We start from the raw sequence: 19844 nt of genomic DNA on the forward strand, positions 1-19844 counted from the left end.
CAGTAGTGAAGCCCAGCCCCAGGGTTGAGCAACAGCAAGACCTCCCCCTGAGGCCTACCAGCAACAAGATACTTCCTCCAGAGCCAGCCATCAGAATGACTCTGTTACCATAGCAACCCAGTAGCAAAGCCCCACCCTGGAAAAAAAGCAGACAGCTAAACCCCATGCCCAGGGGAAGCCAATAGAGAGGCCCTACCCTTCAGAATAAGCCACAGGGGAAGCCTACCCTACCCTCCAATGAAAGCAAGCAGCTAAGCTCTGAAGCCAAGTGAGAGTCAAAGACACAGAGCCCCAGCACAAAAAGCTTGGGACAGTGCAGGACCAGAGCCCAACTTTCAAATAAAAACACAAGTCATAAAAAGGCAGAAAAAGTGATTGGGGAAAAAAAAAGCTCGACTCTTTTTATTACTATGGTGATATTTATTACTGTGGTGATAGGGAGGATCAAGGCATAAACTTAAAGAGGACACTAGTGTAAAAATGGCTACATATGAAGCCTCAAAAAAATGTAATTTGGTCTCAGGCCCAAAAAGAATTCCTGGAAGACCTTAAAAAGCATTTTCAAAAGCAAATTAGAGAAGTAAAAGAAAAATTGGGAAAAGAAATGAGAGTAATGCAAAAGAATCATGCAAAAAGAGTTAATAGCATGGGAAAAGATATACAAAAAAATTACCAATGGAAATAACTCCCTAAAAAATAGAATTGGCCAAATGGAAAAGGAAGCACAAAAACTCACTGGAGAAAATAATTCCTTAAGAATTAGAGTTGAAGAAGTGGAAACTAATGATTCTATAAAACATCAATCAATATACAATAAAGCACAATAAAAAAAGGGGGGGGAAAAGAAGGAAATGTGAAATTTCTCATTGGAAAAACAACTGACCTAGAAAATAGATCCAGAGTAGATAATGTAAGAATTAATGGACTACCTGAAAGCCATGATAAAAAAAAAGGCTTGGACAACGTCTTTCAAGAAGTTATCAAAGAAAACTGCCCTGATGTATTAGAACCAGAGGGCAAAATAGAAATTGAAAAAATCCACTGATCACCACCTGAAGGAGATCCCAAAATTAAAACTCTCAGGAACATCACAGTCAAATTCCAGAGCTCACAGATTAAGGATAAAATATTGCAAGAAAAAGAAACAATTGAAATATTGTAGAGCTCCAGTCAGGATTTCACAGGATTTGATGGCTTCCACAGTAAAGAACTGGAGCGCTTGCAATATAATATACCAGATGGCAAAGGAGTTAGAATTACAATCAAGAATCACCTACCCAGCAAAATTGAATATCATCTTTTAGGAGGGAAAATAGATATTTAACAAAATAGAAGACTTTCAAGCATTTCAAATTAAAAGACCAGAACTGAATAAAAAATTTTGACCTCCAAATACAAGACTCAAAGGAAATATAAAAAGGTAAAAAAAAAAAGAAACAAGAAAGAGAAAATGTAAGAAATCCAATAAGGTTAAATTGTTTAATATTTCTATATGGCAGGATAATATTTGTAACTCTTAAAAACTTTATTATTATAAGAACAGTTAGAAGGACTATATATATAGAGAGGTGACTTTCATGGGATATTAATCATAAATAACGAGTTAAGAAAGAAAATTGCACTAGAAGAAGGAAGACATTGAATGGGATAAATTGTCTTATATAAAAGAGGCATGAAAGAGCTGTTATAATGGAGGCAAAGACAGCAATGGAAGTGATGGGCAAAGCTTAAACCTTACTGTCATCAAAATTAGCTCAAAGAGTGAATAACATACATACTCATTTGGATATAGAAATCTTTCTTACTCTAGGAAGTAAAAAGTGACAGGGCTAATAGAAATGGGAGGAGAGACTAATAAACGGGAAGTTATTTTGGGAAAGGCAAGGTGATCCAAACACTTGTGAGGGGAGAAAGGGTGGGGTGTAAGAGAGAGAGAGAGGGACAAACAAGCAAAATATTACATGGAGGAAAATATACAGTTATCATAACTATAAATGTGAGTGGGATGAACTCACCCATAAAACTGAAGCAGATAAAAGAATGGATTAAAAACCAGAATCTTACAATATGTTGTTTACAAGAAACGTATCTGAAGCAGAGAGATAGACACAGGGTAAAAGTAAGGAGCTGGAGCAGAATCTATTATGCTTCAACTGAAGCAGACAAAGCAAAAGCAAAAATAGATCTATTTAAAACAGATAAAGAAAGAAACTATATCTTGCTGAAAGGTACCATAGACAATGAAGTCATATCAATACCAAACGTATATGTACCAAATGGTAAAGCATCTAAATTTTTTGAAGGAGAAGTTGAATGAGTTACAGGAGTTAATAGATAACAAAACTGTACTAGTGGGGGACCACAACTTTCCTCTCTCAGAACTAGTTGAATCTAATCAAAAAAATTAACAAGGGAGAGGTTAAGGAGGTGAATAAAATTCTTAAAAAGTTAGATATGAAATATCTCTGGAGAAAATTGAATGGGAATAGAAAAGAACATAACTTTTTCTCAGGTGTACATGGCAACTACACAAAAATGACCATGCATTAGGACACAAAAAACTTCACAATCAAATGCAGAAAAGCAGAAATAGTAAATGCATCCACTTCAGATCATAATATAATAAAAACTACATTCAATAATTAACAATGGGAAGAAAGATTAAAACTAATTGGAAATTAAATAATCTAATCCTAAAAAACAAGAGGTTCAAAGAACAAATCATAGAAATAATCGATAATTTAATTAAAGAAAATGACAACAGTGAGAAAACACACCAAAAGTTACGGGATACAGCCAAAATGATACTTAGGGTAAAATTTATAACTCTAATTACTTACATCAATAAAACAGAGAAAAAGCAGATCAATGAATTGGGCATACAACTAAAAAAACCTAGTAAAAGAACAAATTAAAAATCCCCAATTAAACACCAAATTGGAAATCCTGAAAATCAAAGGGGAGATGAATAAAATTTAAAGAAGAAAACCATTGAACTAACAAATAAAACTAGAAGCTGGTTTATGATAAAAACAAAATAGATAAACCATCGGTTAATTTCTTTTAAAAAAAGAAATAAGAAAACCAAATTACTAGTATCAAAAATGAAAGTGGGGTATTCACCACCAATGAAGAGGAAATTAAGACAGGTTTGAGGAGCTATTTTGCCAAATTTTATGCCAATAAATTCATCAATCTAAATGAAACAGATGAATATTTACAAAAATATAAATTACCCACATTAACAGAAGAAGTAAAATACTTAAATAACCCAATCTTAGAAAAAGAAATTGAAAAAGCCATCAATGAACTTCCTAAGGAAAAAAATCCCCAGGACCAGATGGATTCACAAGTGAATTCTAGTAAATGTTTAAAGAACAATTAATCCCAATATATATAAACTATTTAGAAGAAATAAGCAAAGAAAGGCAAAAAAAATTTCGTTTTGCAACATAGATATGGTGCTCATACCCAAACCAAGAAGAGCTAAAAGAGAGAAAAAAATTGTAAAACAATTGTCCTAATGAATATTGATGCAAACATTTTAAATAAAATACTAGCAAACAGATTACAGCAATATATATATTATATACATGTATATTATATGTATATAATATACACACATATTATATATATAATGTGTGTATATATACATATATACATATATACACACACACACACACACACACACACACACACACACACACATCACAAGGATCATACAGTATGAGCAGGTGGAATTTATACCAGGAATGTAGGACTGGTTCAGTATTGGGAAAACTATCAGCATAATTGACCATGTCAATAACAAAATTAACAGAAATCATATGATTATCTCAATAGATGCAGAAAAAGCTTCTGACAAAATACAGTACCCACTCCTATTACAAACACTAGAGAACATAGGAATAAGTTGCTCATGGGTAGGCTGAACCAATATAAGAAAAATGACAATTCTACCTCCAGAGAAAGAACTGATATTAATTGAATACAGACTGGTGCATGCTATTTTTCACTTTTTTTTTGAGTCTTCATGTACAAAATAACTAATATGGAAATGTTTTATAGAATTGTGCATATATAACCTATATCTGCTCACAGTCTCAGGGAGAGTGGAGGTAATGGAGGGGGGGAAATAGAATTTAGAACTCAAAACTTTAAATAAAAATGTTTTTTTTTAAATTGGGGAAAAAAAATCAGCTGAAAGAGAGCAATACTTGCCCTTTGTGTTATAGACAGGGACCCTGAGAAACTCCAGGGGAAACAAGCCTAGGATACTGAGGTCCCTGTGGGATAGTCCATTAATTAGAAAGAATGAAGGCAGTCTATTTTGTGTGCCCTAAATTTTGGCACCCTGAGGCAAAATCCCAGTACCTCAATCAAAACTCAGAGACTAATAATTTTTAAGCAATTAATATAAGCTGGATCTTGTGCTAGGCCCTGCAGATACAAAAAAAAAGCAAAAGTCATCTTTGCCCTTTAGGAGCTTACACTTTAATGGGGGAGACAACATATATTTTTATGGCAATGTACAATATAAATTCAGAGTAGATGGAAAGTGCCCTTACAGGGGCAGTGGAAGGAATGAGAGGTGACTAAGTAGGAATAGAAAAGGCTTTCTCCAAGTGGCATTTGAACTGAGTCTTACAGGAAGTCAGAGATTCCATAGGAAAGAGAGAAAAGTGGGAATGTAGTACAGATTTTTATAAGATGGCACTCAGTAATGCAAATAATTACTGTCTACTTCCACCCCATTCTGAGTAGCCTTCTGCAAAGCACTCACATGATACCTTCTGCCTTACATGTTCTTGTGTTTCTCATCCTTGCACAGACCTGTTTCCTAATGTCAGTTAATGTAATTGGCCAGCGAATGGATTTTTATGCTATGATTCATGCCTGTTGGTTAATTGCCGTATTATATCGGCGAAGAAGAAAAGCTATTGCAGAGATCTGGCCAAAGTACTGTTGCTTTCTGGCATGCATCATCACATTCCAGTACTTTGTGTGTATTGGCATTCCACCTGCTCCTTGTAGAGGTGAGGAATTCCTTCCTGAAGAGTTATTTGCTTTGATGATAAACTGTTGATGATTCTTGAGCAGAGAATGGGAGAATTGTAACATATTCATTGTAGTGCTCTTTTTTTCTTGCTTCCTTCGCTACTCTCCTCCCAAATTTCTTTGCAGATTATCCATGGAGATATAATGGTGCCAGATTTGACAACAACATCATAAAGTGGTTATACTTCCCAGATTTCATTGTGCGGCCCAACCCAGTTTTTCTTGTCTGTAAGTATTTTAACCCTAAAGCCACATGACCTGAATTGCTAAGTTTTGCTTTTTTATTAGGCATTTATTCTACAACAGCAAACATAGCCTTTAATTGACTCTGCATTTTAATTGACTCTGTCCATTTCACAGAAGCAGATCTCGTTGGTGGCTCTGGGATCTCCAAGAGAAATGTTCTAAAATTAAAACCATTCTTTTGGGTTTTATCCAATGAATGTTTCTAAAAGATCATGGTTTCTACCAACTCTAATGTTTTGTCAAGAAAAGTCTTAGAATCTTTAAAATGCCTGATTACTTGCATAATTAGCCCTTTTCTTTACTTACTCTTTAGAAGACCTCCCAATCCTTTAGAATATAATTTAACAATTAACCATTAATCTCAGTTTAGGCTTTGTAGAGTAGGATTATATAAGTAAATTGCTAGTGTGGCTGACAAGTGAACCTGCTTTACTTAGTCCAAGCAGTTATGTTAACATTTTCTCAAGTGTCTTTCAATAAATATGGTTATGCCTTTTAACATCTCAATCAAATTTTGAGTGACTCCTGTAGCTGACACCAGCAAACAAAAAAAATCTGAAGTAGAAAGGTGATAAGGAGAGAATATTATTCATATAATGGTCTTACAAATTAATCAAAAAAGGGGGAAATTATATAGATAAATATACATATGAATATGTATATATACCTCTATATATATGTGGAGAACATATGAATAAATACTTATGAAGTATGCATAAAATATTTTAATTAATACTTAATAGTTCATTGCGTGATTATTAAAGTCCTAATTAATACAGAAAGCCAACAATGTAAAATCTATATATATGAACCTAAATATGACCTATTACATGCACAGGTTTTGAGCACTTAGTTAACCTTATCTCCCAAAGAGTCATTTCTGGCTTATTCAGAATGTCCAGAGATTTATTGACCTAGAATTCTACTTTTCTCATATGCAAATATGAAATATTTACAAACTAAAGAACTATTCTGCCATAAGAGATAGCTTCCTAGCCACCATAATTCGAAAATAGAATACTTTTTATCATAGGAAATATATTCAAAGTAGCTTTAGATATAGTAGGAACATAGTTGAAGAACATGCCTTGATGCAGTGGAAAGAACACTAGGTTTGTAGTTAGTGGATCTTTGATTCCAAACCAGATCTGTCTCTTTGCTATCCATGTGACTTTGGGCAAATCATATCATTTCTCTGAGTCTTAGTTTCCTTAACTATAGAATTAGAAATTGGACTGGTCAACATCTAAGTCCCCTCCCAACTCTGGCAACATTTATAATCTTTTATTCAGCTGTGACCTGGTCCACATCTAGTGGACTATGCAGGCATGAGTGGGCTGTGATTTGTATCCTTGGAGAGAAATCAAGTCAATGTGATCCCAGATCCATTTAAATATGATCTTATTATTATCACTAAGCCTAAAGAGCCATGACTCGGGAACCTGCCTCACATGTTTTTATAGAAAGATGTTTGCTGAATTCTAAGTAAGCAATTGTTGAGTAGAGTCAATTTACAGATTAGGGATTGTATTACTGAGTACAGACTGCTATCTTTCCCAACTACATACAATGCATTTTTCCATAAATACAAATGAATAACTCACACTTTTACTCTTAAAATGTTATCTTGCCAGATGACTTCATGCTGCTGCTGTGTGCCTCCTTACAGCGGCAAACTTTTGAGGATGAAAACAAAGCTGCTGTACGCATCATGGCTGGGGACAATGTGGAAATCTGTATGAGCCTTGATGCAGCATCTTTTAGCCAACATAACCCTGTGCCAGATTTCATTCACTGCCGGTAAAGATTATTTTAATTCTTTGGGAAGTAACTTTTGGGTATGACTTTTACTATCTTCTTTCTTAAAATTGTGATGTTGACAATATAGTAGGTGAGATAAACTTTACATTGAAGACTAATAGCATTCACTCTGGTTTTTGACATACCTTATGATTACAAACAGAGGCAGCTAGATGGTACAGTGGATAGGGCCTAGAGTCAGGAAGACTCCTCTTTCTGAGTTCAAATCCAGCCTCAGATGTTTACTAGCTTTGTGACCCTGGTCAAATCACTTAACCCTGTTTGCCTCAGTTTCCTTGTTTACAAAATGAAGTGGAAAAGAAAATGGCAAGCCACTCTAGTATCTTTGCCAAGAAAACCCCAAATGGGGTCACAAAGAGTCAGACATGAGTGAAAAACAACTCAACAGCAACAACGACATGATTACAAACAAAAGTGCACTACAGCCAGCTTTAACTGGCTCACGTGAGACTATTTTTAACTTTTCAGTGTGAGAATTTACAGTACGGAAACTGGCAAACTACAAATCAGGGCTTAATTGTTTTGTCGATTGTCTAGACTTAAGAAAGTGATAGAGAAGATGTTAGTAATGCAAATTTAAAAGTGTATCAATGGTACATTTTGGGAGAGAGGTCCAGTTGTTAAACAATTACCAGCACATTGCTAATTAGTAGGTACTTTTCTTGCACTAGGTAACTAAGTCTGCACAAAAGCCCTTTCAGATAGTTTCAATCATGTCTGACTCTTTATGACTATTTGGGGTTTTCTTGGCAAAGATGATTGAGTGGTTTGCCATTTCCTTCTCCAGCTTATTTTACAGATGAGGATACTGAGGCAAATAGGTGTTAAGTGACTCACCCAGGATCACACAGTTAATAAGTGTCTGTGGTTGAATTTGAACTCAGGTCTTCCTGACTCCAGGCCCACAGCTCTATCCATGGTGACACCTAGCTATTCACATCTTACAGGAGACAAAACTGAGTAAAGGAGAGAGAAATAACTCACCCAGATTCATACATGATGTGATACAGATAGACCTCAATAAGGCAAAATGCCTCAGTTACTTCATAGATAAACCTATTTGTTGTAATTCTACCTCTGCCTTGACACATCTATAATCTTCAACTAGTTTCTTAATTTCTTTTGGTATCACTTTTGGTATCACTTTGGTATCACTTTTCCGTCTGCAAAATAAGTGTGCAAATTCTATGTGAGAAGACAGTAGTTAGTCTGACCCTGATCTCTACTACTAGGTATGACCAAACTTCCTCTTGATACTTTTTGATAATACTGTTTCCTCTCTTGAGAAGAGAGACCATTATCTGGGTAGAATTCCTTTTATTGGAATCATTTCATCTAGAATCAAAGCATTCTTGGTATAATGACCTTGGAACTTGCACCTGTGGATATATTTTTTTAGTTACAACAACCCTAAAGAAAACTTTGAACTAGTTTGCAAGTTAAAGGCCCTCCTAACGTAAGTCCTCTTCTCTCTGTGTACCAGTTTCCTTCTATATAGAATGCCAAAATAATACTTGCCCTTACCTACCTTACCGGCTAGTTGTGAAGAAAATACTTGTTAACTTTTAAAGCACTATGTAAATGTGTGATTGCTATAGGAATATACTCTAATGGAGAATGCTGAGTTAAAGTGGTAGACCCCTGAGCAAGAATACTCATGTGCTCAAAGCACGCTACCTCAAAAGAAGCTGACAGAGAAGCAGCAGAAATAAAAATTGGTAGGGCTTACTTGTAGGTTTAAATCTAGACTTGACATTCCTTCTTCAAGGAAAGAAAAACATATAGTTCCATAACTAAATGATTATCTGTATTCCTCAAGAGTTTGGACTGCACAGAAAATAGGCTACACATAAGTCAGCTGATGCTGATACCCCGTGGAATTACTTAGCCTTGTTTAACAACTACCAAACACAGATATGAACTATAAAATGAAAGGTACACAAGTCTTTGTCTTTTTCTGTTTCTGTGTACCTACTTTTCAGTGAATGGCAGTTAAAGTCAAAAGAATAATTCATGCACACACTTAAAGCTGCTTTCCATGGCCCTCTTCAAAATAAGGTGCTTTTCAAATCTACAAGCATTTATTGAGTACTTACAATATGTTAAGCAGGGCAGCTAGGTGGCTCAGTGGATAGAGCCCTGGGCCTGGAGTCAGAAAGACTTCAAATATAATCTCAGACACTTACTAGCTGTGACCCTGAGCATTTCAATTAGAACTACTTCCCTCAGTTTCCTCATCTGCAAAACGAGCTGAGGAGGAAATGGCAAACCCCAAATGGGGTCAGGAAGAGTTGGACATGACTGAAAAGACTAAACAACAACAACAAATTGGTCAAGTATTGTACTAAGTATTAGGAATATAAAACGGGCAAGAAAAAAAGGTCATGGTGTCATGCTCAAGTTCTAATAGGAAGAAAACATGAAAACAACTAATTTTTATACATGATATGTATCATATAAATGGAAGGTAACCTCGGAGGAAGCACTAGTGGTGAAGGGATTGAACTGGAGGAGAACTCTAGCAGGAAGACTTCTCAGAAAAAGTAAGATTTGAACTGAGTCTTGAAGGATGCCAGAGAAGCTGTGAGGTAGAGGAGGAGAACATTCAAGGCATGGAGGAGAGCCACCGATAAGGCACAGATTTAAGAAATGGTGTCTTGAAATATGTGAGGAACAGCAAAGATAAAAGTGTCATCAGATCAAAGATTGTAGAGTACTTGGAGAGTCCTAAAGTTTAAGAAGGGCAGAAAGGTAGGAAAAGATCAGGTTGCAAAGGGTATGAAAACCAGAGGATACAGTTTGGCACTGGACTTTTGCTTTCACTGGTTTAGGGAACTCCCAGGTGAGAAGGCTCTCTCTCCCAATGTGCTGTCTAAGCTGTGTGGGTACACGATAGCCTTGCTTCTCCCCATCCTGAATTGCTGCTGGGCAGCTGAAATATCCTTTTAAAAACACAGTTGGTTTAAATCATTATTTATACAACTGTTTTTGCTTTCCTGTCACTCTACTATTCTAATTGGTTTATCAATTGCCATCGGATTGGTCATGTGATCTTTTAAAAGTACCAAACGGTTGTCAGGTCTTGTAAAAATTTTCTGCTCAGACCGGTAGAAAACACACAGCTGTGTTAAAAAATTAAAGGGCACCTTGCTCTGTAGCATTGCAAGTTAGCATCTGCTTTGCAATTTATAATCTTACAGTCTTAGAGAGTTACTTAAATCACTGAAACTTAAATCTATAAGTAAGCTCTGGCAATTTTAGGGTTATAGAGCCAGTATAAGTTAGAAATGGATCTTGAATAGAGGGTTTCCTACCTTCAAGGCAGCTCTCTGTTTTGACACACTACCTCTCAATAAAATTCTCTGACCCTACCAATTTTCCACTCCCAACCTACAAATTATATCACCTTCCTTGCTCTCGCCATCTCCATCCTTCCCCCTAGGCCTGACAGGAAAGAAATGCTTGCTCCCCTCAAAGCCCCTCATTTTCACAAGCTATTCTCTTCTTCCCTCCTGCTGATTGACTGCATTTTCAGTGTGTTGTTACTGGATGATAATAGTTTAGTGCTATATTTCCCAGTAGTTAGGAATTCAAACCCTCAGCTTGAAGCCGATTGAAGATAGGAATTTCAAGCACAGACCAACTATCTATCTCTTTATAAATGGGGCCTGGCATAATCTGGTGAAGAATATGTGAGGTAGCTGTTTATAGTTCCAGAAGCCAGAGTGGTACCGGGAGAATTTAGGCAAATTCCATATGGAGCCAGAGATGGAAGCCTCTAGCTTCATTCTGTCTGGAGAAATGTAATGGAGTAAGGGTTAAACATGCCTCCCTCTTCCCCCCATTTCCCTTTCAGGAGAGTTCTTTAGAGCACCTATGACTCTCTCAAAAACCAGGCAGACACTAGAGCAAAGAATTAGTAGGACAGCTCCCCAATTTGCCAGAGAAAAGAGGTTTTTCACCCTTTCAAAGGGAACTAGACAAAACTGTCATAGCCATGAAAAAGGAGGCTTTCTCTATCAACTGGGGAATGGTTCAAGAAGTTGTGGCATATGAATGCAAAGGAATACTATTGTGCTATAAGAAATGATGAGCAGGTGGATTTCAGCAAAACCTGAAAAGACTTACATGAACTGATGCTGAGGGAAGTGAGCGAAGGAGAACATTGTGCACAGTAACAGCAACATTATTTGATAACTAAATATGATAGATTTAGCTCTTCTCAGCAACACAAGGATCCAAGAACATTCCAAAAGACTCATGATAGAAAATGCTAACCACATCCAGAGAAAGAAATGTGGATTCTGAATGCATATCAAAGCATACTCTTTTCACTTTTTTGTTGTTTTTTGTTTTTTCTTTCTCTTAGTGTTTCCCTTTTGTTCTGATTCTTCTTTCACAACATGACTAATATGGAAATATATTTAACATGATTGTACATGTATAACCTATATCATATTGCTTGCTGTCTTGGAAAAGGGAAGGAAGTAGGGAAGGAGAAAAAATTGGAACTCAAAGTTTTACAAAAATGAGTGTTGAAAACTATCTGTATATGTAACTGGAAAAATACTATTAAGGGAAAAAAACAAAAAGGAGTCTTTCAAAGACAATTTCAGGCATTTGAAGGTGAATGGAAGTACCATTGCGATTTTTCTGCGCGTTTTTATTAAAACTATGAGCAATTACTCACCTCTACATTTAGCCCCTAGAAGAACTTATACAAACAATAGAAATACATTTTGAGCTAACATTTTCAGATTATCCATCAAAAAAAACTTAAATCGTTCTTTTAGAGACCTACAACCAATGCAAAGAAAGGCACAAGAAGTCACATAAAACATCAATATAAACATCGATCTTATTGTTGCAGATAAGACATCTGAATTGCAGAAGTCCTTCAGTTGCACAGACACTAAAATATCTTAAGACAGGGCAAGAAGGGATTTTGATTATTCGAGCTGACCATAGAATTTCATTGTTTTATGAACACTGATGAAAAATTTGTTCACAGCAACATGCTGAATATGATTTTACTGCCATGTGATAGAACTTCACTGACTATTTTTTCACTGTCCTGTTTTCATTTTACAGGTCTTACTTGGACATGTACAAAGTGGTTATCTTTAGCTATCTCTTCTGGTTCGTTCTTACAATCATCTTCATTACTGGAACCACTAGGATCAGCATATTCTGCATGGGTTATTTGGTGGCCTGTTTCTATTTCCTGCTGTTTGGGGGAGATTTGCTGTTGAAACCCATCAAAAGCATCCTCCGCTATTGGGACTTGCTGATTGCATACAATGTTTTTGTGATTACAATGAAAAATATACTGTCAGTAAGTGGCACTGTTGTAGTTCAGCCCATAACACATTTGTGGTTTAAATGTTAAGAGTAAACAATCCGTTCGGTGGTTATTAAAAGCCCCTTGCTTCATCATATTATTCTCAGAAAAGCCCGAGATCTTGTGGCAGTTTGTTCAGATGCTGCCAATTTGGTGTTCTAATGACTATTTATCCTACTTGTTTTTTTCTTTTCAAGCCAGCCCAAGGTTGTGAAACACATGGAAATGCATTTATAGAAATGAGTTGTGAGGTATTTTTTTTAAAAATATTCACAACTGATACAGCTAAATCTAATGCTATAAATATCCATCTTGTAAAAAAAGATCTTTTTCCCATTTATATTAATATTTCCTTGTCTTCTAGAATGGAAGAGAGTTCCTGAATTTAGCAGTTGTGATTTTTTTTGGCTTATAAATGCCGATCTTTCTTAGAGAACTATGACAGTATTAAATTCTCTTCCCTTATTATGTGATGGAAGCAGTATGAGACAAGCATGAAAACGTGTAAAGATGTTCACACATCATCTTTTGTATGAAAGGAGGGAGAAACAGAAACATAGAAAACAGGGATCAAACCAGGAGCACAAATAGAGTAGGCTCACCCATTAGCATGGTTTGATGGTTTTTCTGATTGATAAATATGCCTCAGTGTTCAAATGGGTAAAATACTAGACTTAAGTTTGAAGGTAAGTGTTATCTTTTGAAGCACTGGAAAATTCAATTACTTCCTGATAGTAATGGGAATGATATAAAGGTACTTTTAAGGCTATAAACATACTATTCAGTTATTTACTTCTCCACATGCTTAAAAATGGTCCTCTAATGGGCTAAAAGGGTTAATACTTCCAACTCAAAAATCAATTGCTATAAGGGAGTAGCTTACTCACATGTCAGTATATAACTGATTGTACATTAAAAAGACCATGATGCAGTGACTGCTGGCTTCTCTCTTGGCTTCCTTTTCTCCAAACTACTTAGGAATGAGCTCACTAGGCAATCTAACTGTAAAACCCATTTGATTTGTTTTTGGCATGTATCTTATTATGTTAATGATAAGGAGATCAAAGTCTGTGTAGCTGTTCATACTTTCCTGCCTAATTTATTTTATGAATAGGCCATAGGAACGTTACTTCCATTATTCTTATCAATAATAAAAATAATGACAATGCATATTAAGCACCATCTTACCACCCAATACATTTATTTAGTGAAGAGAGTGTGTTGGGGGTAAGTGCATGAGAGAAAAAGACAGTAACTAACAGGAAAAGAAAAAGACTGTAGAAAACCATTGCACTTTAAAGGCTTTTAGTGATGTGATAGGGAGGAGCTGCTGCATCTAGGAGCAAAGAAAGCAGACAATCTCACTTAGGCCTCACAGCTGCTTCGAGGAAATCTTGAAAGTAAAGAACATAAAGGGAAAACTACCACATTTTACTAGTCCTGCTAATATAATATATTTTTACTTTTTTCCTACCACCATTCAACTCATCCATGGCTCTGTAGACATGGAATAAGGCCACACAGGACTAAGAACCATTTAGTATTTTGTGTAATTTATGGGTCACCATAACAACAACACAAGAAAAAGTTTATCACTTAGTGAAAAAACCTTCTGGTAAAGAGCCTATTTGTAATTAGGTTGGCAGGTCCTTAAACAACACTCATATAGATTGCCCCTGAGCCTATACATAGTCTAAGCCTTTCAAGTTTGGTGGAAATTTCAAAAATTTGTGCCCCACTAGAATAGCCTTTATGTACTAACTCTGTGTTACCTCTATGCCAAGGTGAAACAATATACTCTTTGGAAGAAGATAAAGTAACTCTTGAGACTCCTTTGAGTTAATATTAAATCATCCATTTCTTATTACTACTAAGATTTATGTTACACAAATGAGATCTTGGTTGAGCTTATTCCTAGAAACTAGGAGATGCTGGTTATGCTGGCACTATTTTGACTCCAATATCTAATATCAACATCTAATATATAGATTTCTAAATTTCCAAACAATTAGAGCTATCCAAAATGGATTGGATTGTCTTATGAGGTAGTGAGTTCTCTACTATAAAAATGTCTTCAAATAGAGACTAGGTGACACTTTATTGCTAGATGTTGTAGAGTGTTTATTAATCGTGTATATGTTTAACTAGATGATCACAAATCCGTTACATCTCTGTTTCTATAAATTCAGTCATGAGTTGTTAGAAGTCTTGGCCTATAGTTAGCATTTTCATTTGAGCTTATTTGAATGTGGTAAACTTTTTTATTATAATTTTAACTTGTTATCAATATGTTGGAAATTTGGTTTCATGAAGGCACAACATTGCCCCCAAATTTGAGAAGAAATGTTTCAGAAATACCCATTCTAGTTGGATACAATTAAGTAAACACCTTCTATGTATCTCTTTCAAAGATGGAGTAAGATTTCTGTTCTCAGCTTGAAATAATAAATTTTCGTGACTAGAAGGGACCACTAAGGTCATCTAGTATAATCAACACCTAGATAAAAATTGTCTCAACAACATATCTACAAAGACATTCAGTGAAGGATGAACCAACCTATTGTCTCTTGTCTGCCCTTTGAAGACAATGAAACATTTGATAAGCCTGTAAATACTTGAACAAAGCTATCATACTCCCACTAGATCTTCTCTAAGCTAAACATCCTAAATTCTTTCAACCAATCCTCCTATGATATGACTTAATGGTATTCACCCTTCTGGCCATCTTCCCCTGAACGCTCTCCAGGTTAACAATGACTTTTCTAAAAAGTGGCACCCAGAACTGAAAACAATACTCAAGGTGTGACTAAGGCAGAGTATAATGGAACCATTATTCCCCTAGTCATAGATTAAAGGATCATAGATTCAGAGCTGGAAGGGAACCAGAAACCTTCTAGTCCATCCCCATAATTTTGTAGATGAGGAAAATGAGATCCGGGAAGATGAAAGGATTTGCCAGATGTCACACAGGCAGGGAGCATCTGAGGGCTGGGGGTGGACAGGAAACACAGGTTTTTGTATGTGTCTTTTGAGTTTTATATGAAGAAAAATTTGTAACAATTAGAGCTGTCCAAAAATGAAATGAAGTGAGATCTCCATTATAACAAGTGTTGGATTCTATGCTTAAAAGCACAGTCTTGGACATTATACTTCTCTTAAAGGAGACTAAAATCACATTCACTTTTTTTATCTGCCATGTTGTGTTTTTTTTTTTATTTAAACAGTATGCTATTGAAATCCTTGAGTCCTTTTTTTTAGTTGAACTGTTGCTTAGCTCTGACACTTCAATCTTGTAAATTAATATATATATATATATGTACATATGTTTTACTGAAATGTGAAACTTGAAATTTAACAAGGATAAATGATATGTATTGGATTCAGTCCAATATCATATAGCCTGTTGACATCTTTTTGTATACTAATCCTACTTTCCACTATAAACTCTCCAAATTTTACATTAATTGAAAGTTTGATAAACATGCCATCTAGGTGGCTCAGTGGATAGAGTGTTAGACCTAGAGTCAGACAGATCTGAGTTCAAATCTGGTCTCAGGCCCCTTAGCACAGATTCCCCAAGGCAGTCCACTGATAATTTCTTTCCAAGTTGATATTGAACCATTAATTATTAGTTTCCCAATATAGCCATTTAACCAGTTCTGAATTCACCTAACTAGACATTAATCCATTGTTGACCTTTTCTATGAAAAATAACATAAGAAACTTTATCAAATGCTTTACTGAAATCTAGATAAACTGATCTACCCCTTATCTACCAGTCTAATATTCCAATTTTTTTCAATGAAATTATTATAATCTGGCATGACTTTTTCATAGATATATAAATAAATACAATGACAGATAATAACAAATCATAAAGGAGAGCTCCAAAGTGTTATGAGAAATTCGAAGAGAGAGAGATCGCTCCCTCCTGAAGGGGATCACAAAAGCCTTTATGGAATAGATGATTGCTGATTTAGGCTCTGAAGGGAGAGGCTTTGACATGATAGTTGAAAGGATGACCAAAATCATAGAACCAGGAAAAAATAAGTGAGAACAGGAAGTAAGAAGTTGTTAAATTTACTAGAACTCAAGACCAGGAAGGGAATGATAATAATAATATGAAAAATACTTAAAATGGACCATTCATTACCCTTGACTATAGAACTCCATAAAGAAACACATTTTATAACTTCTTTTTTATAAACAGATATGTTTGTTTTTCCCTGTGGCAATCAACATGGCTTCTCTTTCTGCACCATAAAAAGGCCTAACCAAATCAGTGTCCTAGGTTTGAGGAAATACATTCTGTTGAGGGAAATGTTTGTCTTGTTTGCTATTTCAAATTCCAACTTAGCCCATCAACAAGTCTATAGACCTTCTTTTCTGCAAAGGTTGAAAAGATATATGTGAATGATAGTCCTTCTTTGGCCTTTATTCCACTCCATGGAGCTGAATCTTTTCAGAAAACAGCTATGCCTCACTCATCATCCCACTTACTACTGCAGAGAGACTGGAGTGGGAGTATCTGCCTCTAATTTAGTAACATATATTATGAACCATAATCAGTTGTGATTCAATTCATGAATGTTCTGGGGATCCTGACCAATAAACATTTGTTACTGGTATATAGAGTCTGTGTATTTATTTTTTTTCCATTTGTTTTACAGATTGGAGCATGTGGTTACATTGAGTCCTTAGTTAAAAACAGTTGTTGGTTCATCCAAGCCTTCAGCTTGGCATGTACTGTCAAAGGCTACAAAATGCGTGAGTATTAAATTATACTGTGGTAAAGAAGGAGTTATGGTGGCAGTAAGAGAGGTGTAGGAGGAATGTCATATTGCTTTATCTGAGAGTTTTGCTGCCCTAACTTGAAAATAATGCGAAGCATCTATTTTTTTTTTTTGAGATGAGGCACCTAGGTTGGAACTGTAGTGACTACTGAGAGGCCCAGTCTTAATATTTATCAGGATAGAAGCTTTAACCTGCTCCATTTTTCCAACTAGGGCCAGTTCGCCTCCCTTTAGGGAGCATAGTGGCCCCCCTGCTGCCAAGGGACTTACCATATTGGTGTCAGACAGCACAAAAAATCTGAGTGAAATAGGAAGAATGTTGATCCTGGAGGACTGAGAGTAGGGCATACTTCTTTTCTGTTAAGACATGGTTAACTTTAAGACTGAAATACTACTCTGTCAATCTCAATTACTGTATTAGTTTCTTCTAACTTTTTTAAGGTAGAGTACAATGAGAGTGTTTATTGGGAAGTGATTCTTATGTAAAAACCAAATACATAATTTTTTAAAGTACTTAAAGTTCTGCAAGTAACAAAAAATTTAACCAGGCACTACCTTTCCCACTCTCACCATATTTAATGACTTTCATTTCTTTTGGGGTTTGACAACAGTGCTCTAGAGAGGAGGCATGACCCCAATGATTCCTTAATCAATCTATGAGAGAATGGGAAGATGAGGCATATCCCATCCCATCCCATCCTCCCCTTTGCTAGCCAAGCCTAGGTCTTCTTTCCATCACAGCTATGCCTACCTTCATCTCTGCCCTTCTTCCTTCCCATGTTCAGGTTCCCAACTTCCCCCTTCTAAGCCCCTTGGGGTAGTTACTGCTTAACAGCTACCCAGGTACCCACAGAAACAGTTGTGTGTATGTCTTTGGGAATTCCACCTCCAGTATGTACACCATATATCCCCCAGAACACTGTGGGAGGCACCCCTTGGAAGCTATATTCAGGATCCAGAATCTCATCTGAATGATTAATCAAAGTTGCACAGTATGAACAAGCATAAATGAATTGTAGTACCCATGGCAACTCTTATCACGTTATCTTTCTCCATCAAAGCCATCCCTCTTTGGAAACTCCCTATTTCTTTCAAGAGCACCACCATCCTTCTGGTCATAGAAGTTGCCCTCTTTGTTGTCATCTTCAATGCATCATTATTCACGTAGAGCTAGTCAGTTGCCAAATTGTCATTTCTACCAGCACAATATCTCTTGGATTTATTGCCTTCTCTCTACTCACAGCCACAACCTGAGTTCAGGCTTTCATCATTTCTTACATAGATTATTGTAATGACCTATTAATTAATTAGCTTCCATCCCTCAAGGATCTCCCAACTCGTCCATCTTCCATATAGCTGCCAAAGTGATTTTTTAAAATGTCAGGTCTTACCATGTCACATTTACATGCCATACTACTCACTAAACTTCAGTGGCTCCCTATTAACTCCAGGATCAAGTACTATGTATCCTATTTCAATTTCTGTTGTAGGTAAGTTTTATAATATTTGTAATTATCAGTACAATAGTACATGCACATAATTTATAATTAAATGAGCGTATACATATTATGAGTATGTGCTACTTTTTATCACTGATAGGGATGCACAATCAAAAAAGATTGGAGGCTCCTGTTCTAGCACAATTTGACCATCATTACCTGGTGATTAAAAGGGAAAGAGAATGATCCATGCCTTCAGATTCAAAAAACCCACTGATGAATTATTGCGGGATAATAAGGCATTTGTACATTATGATAAAAATATAAGAAACTTATTGGTATTACCATTTATACCACAGTTCCTACCTAGCCAGAGAGTATTATTCATTTGCTCTGCTGTGATTTCCCAAGTGTAACTGAGATTATGGCATAAATATTGCCCCTCAAAAAAGACTTTGGGTGTTTTCATTCTAACACAGACTTTCTTTGCTTTCTTGTCATAGCGCTTGATAACAAGGAATGTAAATTGCCCAGTGGTGAGGCCGGGATTATCTGGGACAGTATATGTTTTGCATTCCTTTTGCTACAAAGAAGAGTTTTCATGAGTTACTATTTCCTCCATGTGGTTGCTGACATAAAAGCTTCACAAATCCTGGCATCAAGGTAAATGTCTACATAAAAGCCATCCCTGGTAGTGAAATGTCATCATCTTAGAGATGATAAATAAAGACCATCATTCAACAAGCATTCATTGAGCACCAACTATGTGTCAGGGACCAAGAGAGAGAACACAGGGAAAAAGAAGGAAAAAGACAGAGCTTTAGCAGACACCCACACTTGTTATGTGGGAAGAGGTTGTTGTTCCAGCAAAAGAGACTAAAGAAGAGCAGTCAGCTGAGTTCATGAAAGTCAAGTGAGAGGAGGTTATCCCAGAGGAGAGAGTGCTTGATAGTGTCAGAAGTTGAAGAGAAGTCAAGAAGGATAAGGATGAGTGAGGATGAGGAAATGACCATCGTACTGAATAGTTGAAAGAATTTTGCTAAGTTTGGAAAGGGTAGTTTCAGTCAAGTGATTGGCTGAGAAGCCAGACTGCAAGGGATTGAGAAGGGAGAGTGAGGTGAAATGGAGGCAATCAATATAAACAGC

The 19844-nt window shown here is 36.1% G+C and overlaps 1 protein-coding gene across 2 annotated transcripts in view; it reads left to right on the forward strand.

Moving 5' to 3' along the window:
- PIEZO2 (piezo type mechanosensitive ion channel component 2) overlaps positions 1-19844 on the forward strand; it is a 539671-nt gene that overhangs the window by 429885 nt on the left and 89942 nt on the right. For both annotated transcript variants that reach the window (XM_036741022.1, XM_036741023.1), the window contains 6 exons: positions 4832-5036; positions 5185-5286; positions 6939-7104; positions 12217-12460; positions 17137-17233; positions 19202-19361. In XM_036741022.1, coding sequence (XP_036596917.1) covers positions 4832-5036; positions 5185-5286; positions 6939-7104; positions 12217-12460; positions 17137-17233; positions 19202-19361 — 974 coding nt within the window. The remainder of the gene's footprint in view (positions 1-4831; positions 5037-5184; positions 5287-6938; positions 7105-12216; positions 12461-17136; positions 17234-19201; positions 19362-19844) is intronic.

The sequence above is a fragment of the Trichosurus vulpecula genome, chromosome 1 (assembly GCF_011100635.1).
Source record: "Trichosurus vulpecula isolate mTriVul1 chromosome 1, mTriVul1.pri, whole genome shotgun sequence".
In the NCBI taxonomy this organism is placed as follows: Eukaryota; Metazoa; Chordata; class Mammalia; order Diprotodontia; family Phalangeridae; genus Trichosurus; species Trichosurus vulpecula.